The 18,753-nt window shown below is 40.8% G+C and overlaps 1 protein-coding gene across 1 annotated transcript in view; it reads left to right on the forward strand.

The window, feature by feature from the left end:
* Window positions 1–18,753, forward strand: part of LOC308324352 (shisa family member 6) — a gene marked incomplete at both ends in the record, with an annotated part of 89,744 nt that overhangs the window by 66,246 nt on the left and 4,745 nt on the right. Inside the window, 3 exons of the mRNA XM_080776394.1 lie at window positions 8,549–8,611; window positions 9,461–9,484; window positions 12,194–12,367. Coding sequence (XP_080632520.1) covers window positions 8,549–8,611; window positions 9,461–9,484; window positions 12,194–12,367 — 261 coding nt within the window. The remainder of the gene's footprint in view (window positions 1–8,548; window positions 8,612–9,460; window positions 9,485–12,193; window positions 12,368–18,753) is intronic.

The raw sequence follows: 18,753 nt of genomic DNA on the forward strand, positions 1-18,753 counted from the left end.
TATTTTCTATCAATTAGCCATCATGAAAAGCCTTGAATTCATGTAGGCCTAATTTCTATTATTTTTGCTTTCCGAAGCAAATCATTTGATGACTGACGGAGTCCGGTAAGAGTAGAGTCTTCTGCTGAGTCTTCTACTGACCGGCGATGACCCGGTCATCACATTATTGGCTCAGGAAGGTGAAAAAAACAAGAAATCGCCATGAATACAAGGCTTCGTGAGTTGTGTAATTGAGTTTTAATGCTACTGAGTAGGCTATTTTTATATTATGTATATTGTATTTCATTGAATTGTCGGTCCATATCTCCATTTGTGTTCTTTTGCTTTTTTGTAAATGAAAGCCCCTATAGCAAAGTGACACGTTTTGAGCTTGCATATCTGCTGCTTTTGTTACTATTGAATTTGAATCCTGAAATGTAACAGTTTTGGATATGAGGTTTCCACCCGACAGATAAAAAATGAGTAAAAAAAACATTTTCCTCTGAACTATAGTAAAGGTACCTCAAAATTGTACCTAAGTACAGCCCTTGGCCTTGAGTAAATCTACTTAGTCACTTAATTTCCACCATTGAAGCTAAGGAGACAAAAGCCCGAAATGGCTGTAAAATAACACCGGCTTACTCACAGCTTCCTGATAAAAGATGCCATGACTAATGGCTAAGTAGCAAGAGAGCGATTGCATTACAGCTCTTCAATGCTATCCCCCAAGGAGCGTCGAGGAGTGAGCGTGGGCAAAGCTTCAGAAAGAGGGCACCTCTGTGCACACACTCCAAATTAAACAAATGTATCTGTGACGAGATGGAGGCTGCTATACAAAAGACACAAAGCTTACAAATCTGAACAACACGCTCGTTGACGTCAAGCATGTATGTATGTGTGTGTCCGGCGAGCGAGGAAAATGTAAAAGGAAACATTTTGCTTCGGCTAAAAGTAATACATCTAATTTATTCAACATTTTCAAAAAATTGAGAACCACTCAGTTTTCTGGAAAAAGCTTATAGCTAAAATAAAAAATAACGCTTTCCCGGTTTTAATTCGTCAAACAACCCTTTTTTCTTTTTCCCTTAGTGGCTGCAGTTGAAAGCCAGCTCAAGCTGAAATGTAGAGCTAGGCCCGGGTGTCACATTGTATCTTCATCTCTCTGGCTTCCATTGAAATCAAATGCTAGCCTACAGTATACTGTATACAGCTTTGTATCTTCATGTCACTGTCTACCATTGAAAATGAATACTATAGCCTATAGCTTTGGGAACACTTTCAAACATAGATTCAAAAATAGTTCATGAAGTTATTAGATTACACTGATCAATAGGACAAGATTTGAAACACCAGTGATGGGTTTTGGCGGAACCACACAGTGTGTGTGTCTGTGTGTGTGTGTGTGTGTGTGTGTGTGTGTGTTGGGACTAGCTATAGTAGATCAGCTATGTTCACTATACTTTCAGGTGAGGTGGGGGAGTTAAGCCATTTTACAATAGGGAGGGGGGCTGCACTGTGGGGGCTATAATTATGGCTACTTCAGGGACCTTACTGGCACTGAAAGGTTTGGGAATCCCTGCCCTGCCCACTGTGTGTGACACGACACCGTTGTTCATGAAGTCAACAAGGTCAAAAAGGCTGCGTGTGGTGAAACTGAGAGGCGTGTGTCCTCAGTGAAGTGGAACAGAAGCACATCATGGGAGCGCATGATGCACACAGGCTGCTCCTCCTGCAACACACTAGCTCTAATCAATAAAACCCCAGGGGCACCTGGTGGGGAGACGTCATGTGCCATGCCAGGCAGTGCGTGCACGTGGGTGAACGCGTGCGTGCGTGTGTGCGTGCGTGCGTGTGTGCGTGCATGCGTGCGTGAGTGGGTGCGTGCGTGCGGGTGTGTCTGTGTGTGCATGTCTGTGTGTCTGTCTGAGTCGCGCAGAGAACAAGACACTGATATCGTCACTGCGTGGAAACCTTGTATGTAAAAAATAAAATATATAGGCTACTTTACCCATTAAGACCTGAGGTCGATTCTACAAATGCCGTCCAAATCAGTAGTTCTAACTCTTCTAAGAAAAATTGCCAATTGGCAATTATTATTATTACTTTATTTTATTCTGCTTGTACAACAAAGTAGGGCATAAACAGAACATCACAAGTTCAAACATAGAGATACAAGGTTTCTGCTCGACAGCGACGATATGCACATGTGCATGGATACAGACACAGATACTGTATGCCAGAGTAACACAGTACATACAGTAAATACAGTTATTCTATTTCAGAATAGAGATTCAGTCGCATTACACCACAGTGTGTGTCAATCTCACAAACAGAACAATTTTGGAAAGTATACCTGGCTTGAGAAAAATTAAATTAACAATAATTTTATCTTCTTCTCGATTTTGCGTCATTGCTTTACCCCTGACATCTCTATTTTTGGGCATGGCGTTATGTTTTGAAGATATTTATTATTATTATTTAAAAAAAACAATCTTACAAAACTGCAACTTTCTCAAATGTCAACATTGTCAAAATTAGCCGATCCAGATGTGAAGATCTGGACTTCAGATTTGTTGTACCACAAAGTACGGTAAAGCAAATATATGTATACTGATATTCAAAGATTTGCACAAATGCAAAAGATTTTTGAGTAGCTATCGCTAACATCTAAAATGGCCTAACCCGCTTTCAATGTGTTAATATTATGAAATAGTCGGCTGCATTTTTATTACCTATTTATATTACCTATAACACAACATCACAGCATCATCATCATCATCTAAGCATGTCCCTCATCAAATTGCGAATTTCTCTGTGAACTGGAATTAACAGTGTACAGTAGTATGTATGTGAGTAGTAGTGCCTGGAGTGCAGCTATGAGCTCGGCTCATAATTGCAAAGACATTAATCTCTGATGTAATTTTCCTACTTTGTGGTGCCTGACATTTCTCCCTTTCATTGAAATGTAACCAACTTGAGCATATCTATTCTGCGTATCAAATGCCATCTATTGTCTGTATCTGTGACATTTCAGGAATCAAGTTCAAAAACATCAAAAGTAGCAGATCTACAAGCTATGCACTTTGTGCTACATTTTGAGCTTGTAAATGACGCTGTAGTGTGTAGGGCATTAATTTATGGACAAAAGAATCACACCTGTGTGAAGTGAGTGTTGCAACACTGTGGGGGTTCCCGGGAGGTCCCCGGAACGTCCAGAGTCCAGACCCAGCTGAACATGTAACACGGCTTGTAATTTTGGCTAGGTGGGCCGCACACATTTTCAGAGCAACATGCAGGCCCTCTGGCTAGTTGAACCCTGACCTCAGTGGTTTTAACTGACCAACCCACTTTGGCATGTTTAGAACCTTGTGCTAATTAACTGACCGACTGACCAACCCACTCTGGCATGTTTAGAACCTTGTGCCAATTACTGGCAAAAGAAAAAGGTGGGTGGGATTTTCATTTAGTTTGTCATTATAATGGAGAGTGGCAGGGATTGGGGAGACCAAGAAGCCAAATTCATGTCTCAAGTAGTGGTGTATGGTTTTATTCAACATATTCAAGTTATTATTATTTCTGGATGGAAATACAGCACAATTTAAGTTTTTCTAGATTGAATGTTTTTGAGATATCTCAATTGTTGTTATTGTGAATGAATGCCTGGAACCCAAATGGAAATGAGTCCGCAAGGTCTTTCTTCGGTGCTGTACTTTTGGACCAATGTGCTTGACTGTTTATTGTTTTTATTGTCTAATATAATTTATCAATCAATCAATTATCAAAAAAACTGATGATAATAGACCATTTTCACAGCAGCCATATTGAAACAATACTAATAATAGTTTTGTATTGTTACTTTCTTCACCAGTGCTATCAATTATATTAATTAAGGCTCCGTTCCATTTAGCAGAGTGACAGACTTTCCTTTGAGCCAACATGCACAATAGTAGCACACTGACTCTGTTTGACCTTGGAATATATCGATGGTAACAACACTGTGAAGGAATGAACATAACACAATGATTTATGTCAACATGGCTGCCGCTAAAAAGATCATGCGTTGTCAACCTAACTTCACATAATTGGTCCTCACTAATGCTCATTATAAGATGGCACTATTTCTGTCTGTTCAGCCTGCGTCTCACAGGAAGCCTGCCTACCATGGGGACATTGAGAACACTGAAAACAAATATTGCTATTTTTACTCCACTAAAAACGCTTTAGTTACTTAATTAATTTGAAGATTCTTAATATTATTACAAAACTTTAACCACTTCAGCCCTATATGTTGGTTCTTTGAAAATAGATGATCTACAATGGCTATTTTCACAACATATCGCAGTGAGTGTTCAAAAGACTTTTGGCAATTATAAGTGTATTCTGATGCCAATGCATGCTTTTGCACTTTTACTTGTATAACGGAGCATTTCTATTGTTGTATTGATACTTTTACTGTGATTCTTCCACCACTGTCCCTTGCTGTCTGCCACCATCTCTTCCCCTTGTTATAAGAGGCGTCCCTGACTGTCTGTGTTCCTCTCCCGGCATGGATAACGGCAGCTTTGTATGATGTTACTTCTGGTGTATTGAAGAAGACATCAGATAAATCTGTGCTTATCCCTGTTAGAAAGTCACAGTGCTCCATGGACACCCACTTCTCTTCAAGAGGCCATCGTCGGTGGAGAGTAACTAAAGTACTTATTTGTTTTGTTGTGTTGTTGTGTTTACGTTTATTGAGTTTTGTCGACTTTTCACATACTCACAGGTCATAAAGGCAGAATGTACTGAAGCAAATAAACAAGGTATCAAAGTCAAGAGAGTGAGTGGGTAACTGTAGGAATACATGAAATGAAGAGTAAAGAAATATATAAATTGAATAGGGTAAAAAAACAACAGCAAAACAAGGCAAACACACACATGCATGCACGCACGCACGCGCACACACACACACACACACACACACACACACACACACACACACACACACACACACACGGGCACACAAGGGCAAAGGGAGGTGAATGGCGGCAGCAGGCCCTCATGGTACAGTGCATCACAGTGTGCCAGCGTTGTGCCATGCATGGTACTGTAAGGGCTCGTTGTCCATCAGGTCCCCCCAGAGCAAGCCGTTTAAAACAGATCTGGGTCACAGTGGGATCCCCCCATCCGTCTGGCCTGCGGACACACCGGGCATTTGTTCAAGTACTGTATACTGCACTGCTTCCCCAAACAGTGGGCCGGAACTCTTTAATATTAGAATTTAAAAAAGAAGCGCTGCAGGGATCAGGCAGTGGCTCTTAAAAACATAATTATAGTCTTTAGTGATACAGGTGGGAACATGTGAACAAAAATGGGTTTTCAAAGAAGCACTGCTTTGTTCCCAAAAGGTTGGACTACAGACTTGCAAAGAAAATAATTCCATGGCAAAAAATATGAAGGATTTATTTTGAGGCAAAAAATTATGACCAATGCATATCGACCTATAAGGTTTTCATCAGGGTCTATATATTTACATTGTGGCTATTCAGTCACATGATTTTCAATCATGTCCGTACGCTATTACGTCATGTCATTTGAATAACGATTCAAGTGAACACAAATGCCAGTGGGTCGCTCAGTAAAATAATGTGAGTTTTTTTCCGCATTTATTCATTGCAAATATTCATTGCTTCTTGATATCCTACTACTGAGCAACACACCGACTTCTCGTTGCTTCTCTGTCAGTGTTTCCAGACCTGGGAAGACAGGCACGGCCGTTTTCCGCTGTCTGCCGGCGTCTCTTTTGGTTTTTAGACAGCTGGTGGATGGAAAAGAAGCTCCACCCACGCGGCTGAATGCCGCGACGGCCAGATTCCCGGAAACGCTTGCCCCCGCGGAGCTTCTTTTCCATCCACCAGCTGTCTAAAAACCGAAAGAGACAGCGGAAAACGGTCGCGCCTGTCTTCCCAGGTCCTTCCTTATCTGGCGTAAACATCAGGGAGTCATGCGGCGTGCGAGATGGTATGCATAGACACGCACGAGGGCGGACAGCTTTAAGTGGCGTCGAGTCCCATTTGCCATTCTGCTCGTGCCACTCCTCCTCCTCCTTATCATCATCTGGAGGGTCAAGCGGCCCGCAGTCACGAGCCGTCGCGCCGGCAACGCGCCGGCCCACATCACTTGACTGCTCTCCAATGAATGGGAGATATATCGTCTCTGTCGGTCGGGGAAACCTGTCCAAAACTGTTCCATAATGCATCCGATGTATAGTTATTTTTCAGTCACAAGGCTGTGCTAATATTTTCCGTTGATTAAATGTTTATAAAACCCACGCTTAACCACTTTCACTTCGGGGAGTCATGGAAATGAATCACGTGCTGTACTTAAGTACAATTATGACTTTTACTTTAATTGAGTGTCATTTATTTTCAGTACTTTAATACTTCTACTCCCCTACATCTCAGAGGCAAATATTGTATGTTTTACTCCACTACAATTATTTCACAGCATTAGTTATATCTTTTCAGATTTATCTGCATTTATTTGCATTCATCTGCATTTATATTTATTTGTTAATCAACATTACCACTTACTGTAAGCTTTGGCTATATCGAAAAGAGTATTTTTTACGTTGGTTCTGTATACATTTTGATGCCAGTACCTTTGTAGTGACTCAAGTAAAAATACAGGAGTTACAGTATGTGTGCGTGGCGTGTGTGTGTGTGTGTGTGTGTGTGTGTGTGTGTGTGTGTGTGTGCGTGCGTGCGTGTGTGTGTGTGTGTGTGTGTGTGTGTGTGTGTGTGTGTGTGTGTGTGTGTGTGTGCGCGTATTGCTACTAAAGGGACTCCAATTCACTCCAATGCATCCATTTTGCCACTTCACAGCTTCTCATGAGCAAATAATGATATGTCTTGTTGACCTGTATAAGACTACTTTAGAGACAAAGTAACTGCAGGAAAATGTGAATGGTTACAGATCAGTGTGTCGAGGTACACTGGTGTGCCATGAAGTCCAGATCTACAAGCTTGTAGATTCGCTTTTATTAGATTTTTATGAATTTATTTTATTTTTTGCCAGGAATACAAGTGCCCATTGGCATTGGCAGTGGTGTAAAGCAGTGATATTGCGGAAATTGTAATTGCGGAAATGGTGGAAATGGAAATTGCGGAAATGGAAATTGGAGGAAATTGCGGAAATGGTAATTGCGGAAATTGATTTTTTTCATGAAAAAGGTCATAGCTGGGTAATCTATTTTCAGGCAAATTGTGTTTATTGTATTTTATTTTACTCAGCCATAACAATTTATTTTCTGTTAACCAACTTGCTGGCTGGCAGGCAGGCAGACAGCTACTCATAGACAGGCAGACAGACAGACAGCTACTCATGGAGAATTGGACAGGCAGGCAGTCAGACAGCTACTCATAGACAGGCAGACAGACAGCTACTCATGGAGAATTGGACAGGCAGGCAGACAGCTACTCATGGACAATTGGACAGGCAGGAAGGCAGACAGCTACTCATAGACAGACAGACAGCTACTCATGGACAATTGGACAGGCAGGAAGGCAGACAGCTACTCATAGACAATTGGGCAGGCAGGCAGACAGCTACTCATAGACAGACAGACAGCTACTCATGGACAATTGGACAGGCAGGAAGGCAGACAGCTACTCATAGACAGGCAGACAGACAGCTACTCATGGACAATTAGGCAGTAGCCACCGAGTGTCTCGCTACGAGCTTGTAGGTCTGCTATTTTTGAAAATTTGTGAAAATGCGGCACAAATCTTTGAATATATATATATATTCTTTCAGAAGACTTTATTTTATTTTGACGTCTGGTCTAAATGGAGATCTGAATTTGTAAAGCTGTGTTTGTAAAAACATGTTTGTTACAGCAAAAACAATATTGTCACCAGTCTCACCACAGAATCAATTTCCTTGCTCAAGTTGGTCATTAAGGCACTGACAGATTGAAAGCATCAACAGCCAGTGGCCATCAATCGCGTCAGTGGCCCGCGTCAGGAAGACAGGTCACTTGTTCACATCGAAGGTGGGATGATTTGAAGCATCAAAGTGCCTCTGCTGTATATATTCGGCTGCATCGCAATTATTTTGGAACTGCACCAAACTGTGAGGGATGATTTGAGGGATGTACCAGAGCACATGTGTGCGTGCGTGTGCTGGGATTGTTGTGTTCAGTATTGCCATGCCTGCTTATTATAAGTGAGCATGGATACATTTTGGATACACCAGGTGCCATATATGTTTTAAATATCTTGGACCCCAATCTATTCTACCGTGAAATATAAGTACGTATTTATCTCTGAAAGTTACAGACTTTTAAGATTCCAGTCTCCTGATCCCATGACAAGAAACTGCTATAGACATCATTCCGTCAACGTAATTGTCATGTCACAGGTGTACTAATTGTGTACCAGCCAGATTAAGAGCGTTTAAACAAAACAATCATTTTGGACCAAACTCAATTAATCCAATGATTATTTCACAATCCTAATATGTTTAGCTGTACATTTCTTACAAGCTTTGTGTTATTATTGTTAACATGAAAATGTTGTTCTCACCACAGGTAACCCCCAACAGGACTACCAGCGGAGTCACATGGACCTCACAGCCCTCACGCCCAAAATAGGTAAGTTATTTTTCTTTTTTTCTTTCATTTGTTTGTGTAAATCAACGCCCTAGTTGATCACACAACAGCGCCACACCAAAGCATCAAAGGTAGCAGGTCCGAAAGCTTGAAATGTGGTGCGAAGCGTCGAGTTTTGAGCTTGTGGATCGGCTACTTTTATTTTTGAATTTGAATCCTGACAAGTAACGGTTTTGGACATATGAGGTTTCCACCCGACAGAGACGATATATGAACCATCCATGTACAAGTGGGAAGTCGGCCAATAACACTGTCTCCCAGATATTATTTGAATGTAATAATAGACCATTTAAAATAGCCAAGGACAAAAGTATTCATCACAACGGGGAATTAAAACCAGTGGTGGAAGAAGACTGTTTTGGGGTTGTTTTTTTTTATATTTTTACTTAAATAAGTATCTTTACCACAATATGAAAAATATGCAGTTACAAGTATAAAAGGCCCGTGTTCAACATTTTACTGGAGCAAAGATTAGATTTGTGTCTTTAAAATACTGAAAAATGGAAACGATTAAGTGAAGTAAATGTACCTCAAACTGTACTCTAGTACAGTACTTGACAAGCAATACTTTCCACCACTGATTAAACCCATAAAGATAAAGCATGCCGTGGGGGAAGGAATAGAAAAACTAAATGTGTGATGATCAAAGGATCAAAAGGAGTACGGTTTGCAGAAGTTATTGAAAAACCAATTACTGTCATTAGAACCTATAACTGTTTGATCCAAATGCAATTTTCTATGACAAGAGAGAGGAGTGTATGTACTGTATGTGTGTGTGCGTGCTTGCGTGCGTGCGTCATTGATCCTTTCTTTCTGGCTTGGATTGGTTAGCCCACAGGCAAATGAGACACGAAGGTAAGTAATACACATATCTACACATCGGTGTATATGTGTATATCTGTTCTTCTCATTCTCACGTTTCCTGCTTACATGTGTTGTGAATAAGTGTTGCTGATCCAGAGTGACACAACGTGATTGTACATGTGTTGTGACTTGTGAATAGATGTCGTTATAGAGTGACACAACGTGATTGAACATGTGTTGTGAATAGATGTCGTTATAGAGTGACACAACGTGATTGAACATGTGTTGTGAATAGATGTCGTTATAGAGTGACACAACGTGATTGAACATGTGTTGTGAATAGATGTCGTTATAGAGTGACACAACGTGATTGAACATGTGTTGTGAATAGATGTCGTTATAGAGTGACACAACGTGATTGAACATGTGTTGTGAATAGATGTCGTTATAGAGTGACACAACGTGATTGAACATGTGTTGTGAATAGATGTCGTTATAGAGTGACACAACGTGATTGAACATGTGTTGTGAATAGATGTCGTTATAGAGTGACACAACGTGATTGAACATGTGTTGTGAATAGATGTCGTTATAGAGTGACACAACGTGATTGAACATGTGTTGTGAATAGATGTCGTTATAGAGTGACACAACGTGATTGAACATGTGTTGTGAATAGATGTCGTTATAGAGTGACACAACGTGATTGAACATGTGTTGTGAATAGATGTCGTTATAGAGTGACACAACGTGATTGAACATGTGTTGTGAATAGATGTCGTTATAGAGTGACACAACGTGATTGAACATGTGTTGTGAATAGATGTCGTTATAGAGTGACACAACGTGATTGAACATGTGTTGTGAATAGATGTTGTTGTTATAGACAGTGTAGTTGTACGCTGGGGGTCAAGGTTGGCCGATCTTCTGTCCATTTATTTCCCCGTCCAACAGTTAATGGAACTAATCGATTGAATCAATTATAAAAATATATAATCAATAATCAATCATTTAATGAAATAATTGATTATTGTTAATCAATCCCTAGTTTGGGTGTGTCATTCTAGATAAAAAGATGCAGATCTACAACAACGCGTTTCAACACATCACGGTGTTGTAAGCTTGTAGATCAACTATTTCCGCTATTTTGTAAAATGTTTGGATCTAAGTATTAAATATCATTGATTTCTTTGTATATTTAAGTCATCTCTGTCATATCTGCCCTGTGCAATTTGTGATTACGAAGCCAAAAAGGCAAACGGAAATACAAATTGTAACATTCCAATGTTCAATGCAAATAAAAAACACAATTCAATCGTTAAACGCAATATTCGTGTGACAATTAATCAACACAACAGAAACCATTCAACATGCACGGCTGTCAGACACAGCAGAAGGGCCTCATTGAATGGAACAACACCAATTTGTCCGTCGGCGCAACAGAGGTGTGAGGGTCGGGTAGAAACCCAAACCTATATGGGGGGGGGAGGGTGGACATCACAAACATAACTTGTCCATATATGGAGGCCGCTATAAACTGGCTAACTCAGGCTTTATTCCCCTTTTCTTTCCCTACACCTGTGGTACACTTCAACTCAAAAACACAGTAAAACTCCAATTTGTGTCCAACTGTTGGATACAATCTCTCGAAACAAAAACAACAACATGTAAACAAACTCCTGTTTCCTTTCCTTGCACTGAACTGTGGACATCACTCCATCCACGCTGCGTTCTGTGGCCAACTCCTGTTTTAAGCCTCCCACCACGACTAGAGATGATAAACCACTCTCCTCTGTCCCCCATGCAGTGGTGGAAAAAAAGGCCTTTTTCAATTCTGAAATGTAGAAATATACAGCTGTTACAAGTAAAACTCCTGAATTGAACATTTACTTAGGTAAGTATGAAAGTATTGTTATGAAAATATACTTAAAAAGCAAGGCTTTTGCACGCCTACAGGTGACAGGTGCGTAGAAGAGGGACAACTAAGTGCCCGACGTCATCATGACAAAGAAATAACACTGTCTTCAAATGCAGTGAAAAACTTTAATAAAGGGAACCAGCAACGTTTCGGCCTATGCAGCCTTCATCAGGCTATTTTTATCCATAAATCTTTATCCATAATGCTAGCCAAAAGTACCAAAAGTAGAAACTACGCATTATGCAGAATGTCCCATTTCACAACTTTTCAAATGCATAAAAACCTTGTTATGCTATTTTCAAATGGCTGAAATATATAGGGTTTAAGTTAAGTATGTTTTGTACTAATATTCAAAATCTTCGAAGTAAGTAGTAACTAAAGTTAAAGTATTGGAAATTCTCCAAAAGTAAAGTACAATTACCTCAAACTTGTACTCAAGTAAATGTAGGCCTATATACTTAGTTAATTTCCACCACTGCCTGCATGAGGTCCTAGCCTCGAATCTGCCGGTGACAAGAAAAAAAGAAAAAGAAAAGGCTAGTCTAGCTGGCCCAGTACAGCCACAGACCTGTGGTAGACCGTAGACCTAAATGCAGCCACATGTCCACTTTTCCTCTAGCGCCACCCTTAGATCATAATGTCCAATTGCAATTACACCACCCCCCCCCCCCCCCCCAGCTGCCACAACCCCCGTGCATTCTACCAGCCAGAGGACCCTCAGTGTACAAGCTCTTCTAGCAGCGTATGGTTCTCAATAGAGCCCCTACAGTATTTGCACTGCACTGCATCAAACTTTATCACTCACCCTCTTCACTCTCTCTCTCTCTCTCTCTCTCTGGTAGAGAGACCCCATCACAACATTCTGACTGCGGCCACAGAACCGTACAGGACAGGCGAGCCGTACGACCTGTCCCTGTCTCGTTCCTTCCAGAACCTCAGCCACCTGCCGCCCTCCTACGAGCTGGCTATGAAGCCTGAACTAAGTAAATACTACTCCTCATCTCTCCACAGATTAAGTAGGTGCTACCATCTTATACATTACATCCGGCATCCGCCTGATTTGTATTATTTTTGCTTGAATGCTTGCCCTGGAACCTGTGAAAAGAATGGACGAAGGGAGCCGCGCACGTCACCCATTGGTTTCAACAGACCTGTTTTTAAGGCACTATTTTATCAACTTCCAATCCACCATCTTGGAATTACCGTTCTCCCCAATTTTCCCCAATTTAATTGTGAAATTAATGGGACCATAATTTACAAACTACCGACTGAAAACAAAACTTATTCATGGCAATGTTTACTAAAGGTACTAAACTCCTCCATGTCAGGCGATAAAAAGTTGCCTGCTCACTCCTCATGGATTGAAGGAAGCATGCATGAGCTCAATTCTGGGTGAGAGTAGTGCCCAGGATTACAGATTAGGCAATTGGCACCAGGTGAAAAAAATCAGTTACAAAAATTGTGGGATAAAAAAATTATTAAATTGCTTCAAATCACCATTTTTGAAGGCTTTCGTATCCAGAACGGGATTCCGGCCACCTGCCTGGGACACTGGCAATGCACACAAACATCTAATCGTAGTGAGATGACTAACTTCTCAAAATGCAAGACCACACCACACAGCATCTAAACATTGGGCCGCTTGACTGACATCCTAATTGGCGTCTAAGTAATTTGGCTCCCATCTGCAGCTCACATTGTGTCGCTAATGTCCGCTAATGATGTATTAACTGCCATTTAGTCCAGCGATACAGCCGCTGTATGGCATCAAGATGGTTGCTCTAATGTCTCAGCAATGCAAATCATGGGCCCCATTATTATCCTAATGGCGGTCCCCCCCCACCACCGCTCTCCCTCACCACTGCAGTGATGTGTCGTCTAACCATTGTCCTCGTGCTCCTTCCGTGACGCTCGCAGTGCTCTGTGAAACCTGTGATTGGTTTGCTTGCCCGTTCTGCAAACTTTGTGATTGTTTGCATGTGTCTAATTGCCATTGTCACTGTCCTTCCTTCTGGAACGTTCCGTTTGTTGCAGCAGGAAGAAAGTGTTGTGCTGGATTGTTTTGTCTTGTTTGTTTGCTTTATGTTTTGATGCAGCACAATTTAAAAGTGAAAGTAGCCTATATGTAGGCCTATAAGTTTCACTTTTGAATTGAGTTTTCAATGTGATACTTGGCATGATGCCCATTCTTATAACAGAAAAGGTTAAAGCAGAACCTTAGTTTAGACTTGAACATTATGTTGCAATGAATAGAATAGAACTTTAGGGTTCCACTGTTCTGGATTTGAACGTCTTGTGTTCTTAACAAAGAACGGTCCCATTCATAGATAGCAGCAAAGGAACTGAAGATAATTTATACTAACAGAACATTAATGAACTCATTCACTTTTTTTGATTAGAATACGAATAGATTTGATTCCAATCCCTGCATAGTAATAATCATCAGTGTCCATGTATCCATTTGTTAGGTAGTGTAAGTGATATCCAGGTAGGGTAAGGAGTGGCCATTGAGAGAGAGAAAAAAAAGAATTAATAAAATAAATAAAAGATAATCAATTCACAAATTCGTAACTTGCTAACTTCGTCAAGTTCGTAACTTGCTAACTTGAGTGCTCGAGTTACTTGAGTCATTGTCAATGCTCTATATTCTGAAGAATAATCACTGTCCTCGTTCTGGATTTTTTTTACATTATGTTTTCTTTAGAAATAATTTGAAGGGGTTGACAGGGTCACGTCTAAGGTCCTTTACGCTCAACTCCGCCACTGAATAATTCAAATTCCAGGCCAAGGAGGCCCAAGGAATTGTTACTTGAACAGTGTGCGTCCCGCAGCAGAACGCTTCAAGGTACCTCGTCGGAAAAGCATGTTCCTGTGTGCTTTCACACCACGCATTCCTAAACCGTGACGCATGCATGGCGGTGGCTTGGTTATACTATGAACGTAATCCAATTGTGTCAGGGACCACCAGAAGAGAAGATCGTTGTTGACATTTTTTCAACTATTTTCTCTCTTGGAAATAGCGTATTTCCGAGAGTATAGAGCGGCATTTATTTTACTGTAAGATGCTGTTAATGATTAAAGTGATTGCATACAAATTTTGTCCGGGACCTCCTTGAACCCCCTCAAGGACCCCTGGGGGTCCCTGGACCCTACCTACTTTGAAAAGCACTGCCCTAGGCCTAGACTATAATTGGTCACCTTTTATTAAAATGTTATGACAAAAAAATAAGGAATACAATCTTGTGTTACTTTATTGTCACGCTCTTTTATATCGTCTCTTTATATCGTCTCTGTGGAAACCTCATATGCCAAAACTGTAACTTTTTATGATTCAAATTTAAAAAATAAATGATTTGCTTTGCCTCGTGTTTCAAGCATGTAGATATGCTACTGTTGATACTTTAGATGTAGTATGATCACGTTTACGGAAATAACAGAAAAAGTTAAAATATGCGAGGTTTCTTCCCGACAACGACGATATGTTGCCGACCATCGGCCCTCCCTTATCCACTTGAAGCTTTTGCTCTGTTATCTTTTCTGGGAGCCTTACAGGAGCCCACCTAGATCAATCACATTGAGTTTCAAAGAGGATTTCAACAGTACAAAAACCCTGCAGGATTTGTCCAACAAGCAATTTGCCGTGTGCAGAACTCTCTCTCTCCACCAAAGTGCACCGGCTGTTATTATTTCCCCCCAAACCAACTTCTGCCATAATCACAATTCTAGGAGTACCCCGCGTGGCAATGATGATTTCATTGGCTGGCGACCCAGATGGAAATGAACGCAAAGTCAAAACCAGACGATAACATTATAGAAGAGATTCTATCAATCTCCTTTTTATTAAAATAAATTTTGATTCTGATAACGCAAGACAGGCAGTTTGATGGCCGTGCTGTCGACTCAGTGATGCTATAATCAATTTCATAATTTCACACGGTACAATCTAACCAGCTCAGTGGCCTTGTGGTTAGAGTGTACGCCCTGAGACTGGGAGGTCGGGGTTCCATCCCCGGCCGGGTCATACCTAAGACCCAGTGCCTCCCTTCTTGCCACTCAGCATCAAGGGTTGGATTGGGGGTAAGTCCCTGCGACATACTAGCGTCATGTCCAGGGGGTGTACTTGTACATCAAGCTGCCTCACGCTATACAGAAACAGGAGATAGGCTCCTGCCCTATGGGCCTCGGCAAGGCCGAGATAGGCAATACTTGGAAATAATAATTGGAAATAAACTAGCCATTGTAAACATAAAATGAAGCAATATATTGAGACATTTTAGACAAAAAAATGAAATGACAAAGTAACTATAGTGCCTGAGGGCTGAAGTATCAACAACAACAAAATACTCAAGTTAAAGCAAAAGTACTTTAAAATTGTACATAGGCTTATTGTACTTAGTTACTTTTCACCACAGGTACGCATCTGGTATGGATGAAGACCTGTTGGACTCCTCAGAGGAGAGGATTGTCTCTACCCTGACTAATCACCCTATAAATGGGATTAGTGCACCCTTCAGACCAAATGAGCCCTCCTTAATTAATTAATTAATCCTCGCAAACAGAGTCAAATACAAAAAAAGAAAGAAAAACATACCGGTAAATTAATATAACTTCTCTCTCTCTCTCTCTCTCTCTCTCTCTCAATTTCATGCTTTATTGGCATGATACAATATTGTTTACATTTCTCTCTCTCTCAGTACATTCTCAGTTGAGTTAATTAGATCAGCGGAAATATAAATTGCATAAGCTATATAGAGATATATATTTCCTATTCATCCACATTATATGCACATATATGAACCTGAATATGCAGCATATATATATGCAGCAAAGGCTATATATTCTGCATATACTTGCCATATATTGGCATAATATGTTAATATATTTAAAATAAAACCATAGCACCACCATTAGCCTTTTTATGTTGCGCACCCCCTAGAAGGTCCTTGCGTACCACAAGGGGTTTGGGAACCACTGAGTTAGATCATAGTAAGGCTAGAGTAATTGAATAATAACACAGTTATTACAGTGTCATATATTATTGCAATTTAACTCTGAGAGGGTGCATATGAACAAGACTACAGGACTCTCTCTCTCCCGCTCTCTCTCCGAAGATCACTTTATAATTGCTGTTTCACAACTTTCACAAGTGTTCTGTTGCATTATGTGATTACAGTGGGCCGGTGGCTCCCTTCCTCCCTCCCTCATGGCTGCCTGCTGGGATCAATAACTGACCCATGAATGTGCGCACCACATCCAATCTAATCTGGGAGAGTGGGGGAGCCAGGGTTTAATTAGGAGTCGTGAGCGAACCGCACACATCCTTCATGGTTCCCAGTGGTGGGAAGTAATATTTTTGTTGCTGTCAGGCAGAAACCTCTTATCTCCATATTTTAACTTTTAGTATTTTCGCGAGACATGGCCAAAGCATTTCCGGGGGTCCCCAGCCAAAAACGTTGAGAACTCCTGGGCTAGTTGAACAATTTTAAAATGTTTTCAAAATAGTAAATACCCGGTAGTAAAAAAGACATTTAGGGATAGCATGGAGAAAATAGGGCCGACGTGATGCAAGCTTGTACTGTAGATCTGCTATTTTTTAAAGATTCTGAACCATTTTGAAAACGTGAAATGAGTGCTTCAAGTATATTTTGATTTACACAATTTTAAATATAAATATAAATTAGTTAAATATATAGGACCTTTACTTGAAATAGAGTATAAATAGAGTATTTCTCGCGCCACTGTGTTTAATTTGGCGCAGTGAGTGACCGGCCCACATTGTCTTGTGGTTCCACTTCACGTGTAGGTCCCTCCTCGGCCCTTCCAGCTAATTGTGCCGTGCTGCATTTTTTGCCTGCGGTGCAGAAAATGAGCATGGTTCAAAGACGTGGCGTGCCGCATGGTCCCCTTTTATCTGTTTCAATCACTTAGAGTATAAACAGGGGCTTCAAACCACTGTTCTTATATAGCCCAGAAAGGCCAGTGAGGACCTTAGAATATCATTTCTAGATGGCTATATGAGACAATTCATGTTGTGCCAAAGTCCTGACTTTGAGTTTTGAGTTATGAGTTTTATATACAGGGATGTAAGCAGTAAGTAAGAATTTGTAAAGAACATTTTTATTCATTGATGAAAACCAAAAAGAATTATGACAAGAACTAGAGTAAATATAGCTTTCACCGCTAGCCACCGTCTAGCAGCATCCTCGTCGCTATAACGCTTGGCTAGCCTGTGTTCCCTCAATGAAATGATTCCCCTGCACCGTCCACTGCCATGTTATCAGCATTCTTAATCCATTCTCAGATTGAGGTGTTTGAATGTCTATGTTAGCGGCGCATTACTAAATCGTCACTACCTCGGTTACAATATTAATATTAACGTTAAAAGAAGAGGATCCAAGGCACTCTGTTCCAGTGAGATGAAAAAAAGCCTTTTTTATTTAAGAGGCATGGCAAAGAACATTACAAAACAAAGACCTTTTTTGCCTTGCCTTGGATCCTCTTCTTTTAATGTTATGATTTAACCTCGCCAACGAGCACCTGTATTCAGTTCAACAAACAAAGGACCACAGCAGCACTCCCTTCCTCTATTCAACATTAATATTAACGCTTTGGATTACTAAAAGACAGTATCCAAATTACCTTTAGCCGATTTTTCTTCGGTTAATTTTGGAGTGAATTTTTTGGTCTTCAAAATAAAAGTCCCGGCTGGATCCGGTGGCAGAGAAGGGACTACAGACTAAATCGAGCAGTAAATTAGTTAAAAGATACACAGAAGTCAACTTATGCATTTTGGTATGGGTTTCACACCTGATGGCGTGACTAAACACAGACCTCTGCAAGGAACCGTTGCCTTACATCATGGTCCGAGAGTCACCCCAAGTCCCCACACGAATCTCCCAGAACCAGGACATCCTTGAGACTGACCTAGTTGTGGAGGAGCTATACTTTCAGCAGGCTTGAAAGCCGATGCTTTCACAATCACTTCACAATGCGTTGGGAGCTTGTAGATCTGCTATTTTCACTGTTTTATATATGGCCTTTTTCCATCCTAGAAATGTAGTGGAGTCATCAAAAGTACAATATGTAGGCCTATATGAAATATAGTGGAGTCAAAGTCATATACGTGTCCAAAAATAAATAAATACCAGGGTTCATGGCCATGGCCAGCTAGGGTTCACGGGCATATATAGCATATATTGAGTGTAGAGGGTTTGATGATGTCAGACCAGATCATATATGGAGACATGATGTCACGATGTGTGACCATATATGGAGACGTGATGTCACGATGCGTGACCTGGAGGAGTGGGGTGATGGAATGACTGACGGGAAACGCACATTTTCATGGACAAATACTCAAGTTATTTACATAATTATCCTCAAAACCTCAAACGCCCAAAAC

This window comes from Protomyctophum bolini (assembly GCF_963924005.1).
Source record: "Protomyctophum bolini genome assembly, chromosome: 11".
Taxonomy (NCBI): Eukaryota; Metazoa; Chordata; class Actinopteri; order Myctophiformes; family Myctophidae; genus Protomyctophum; species Protomyctophum bolini.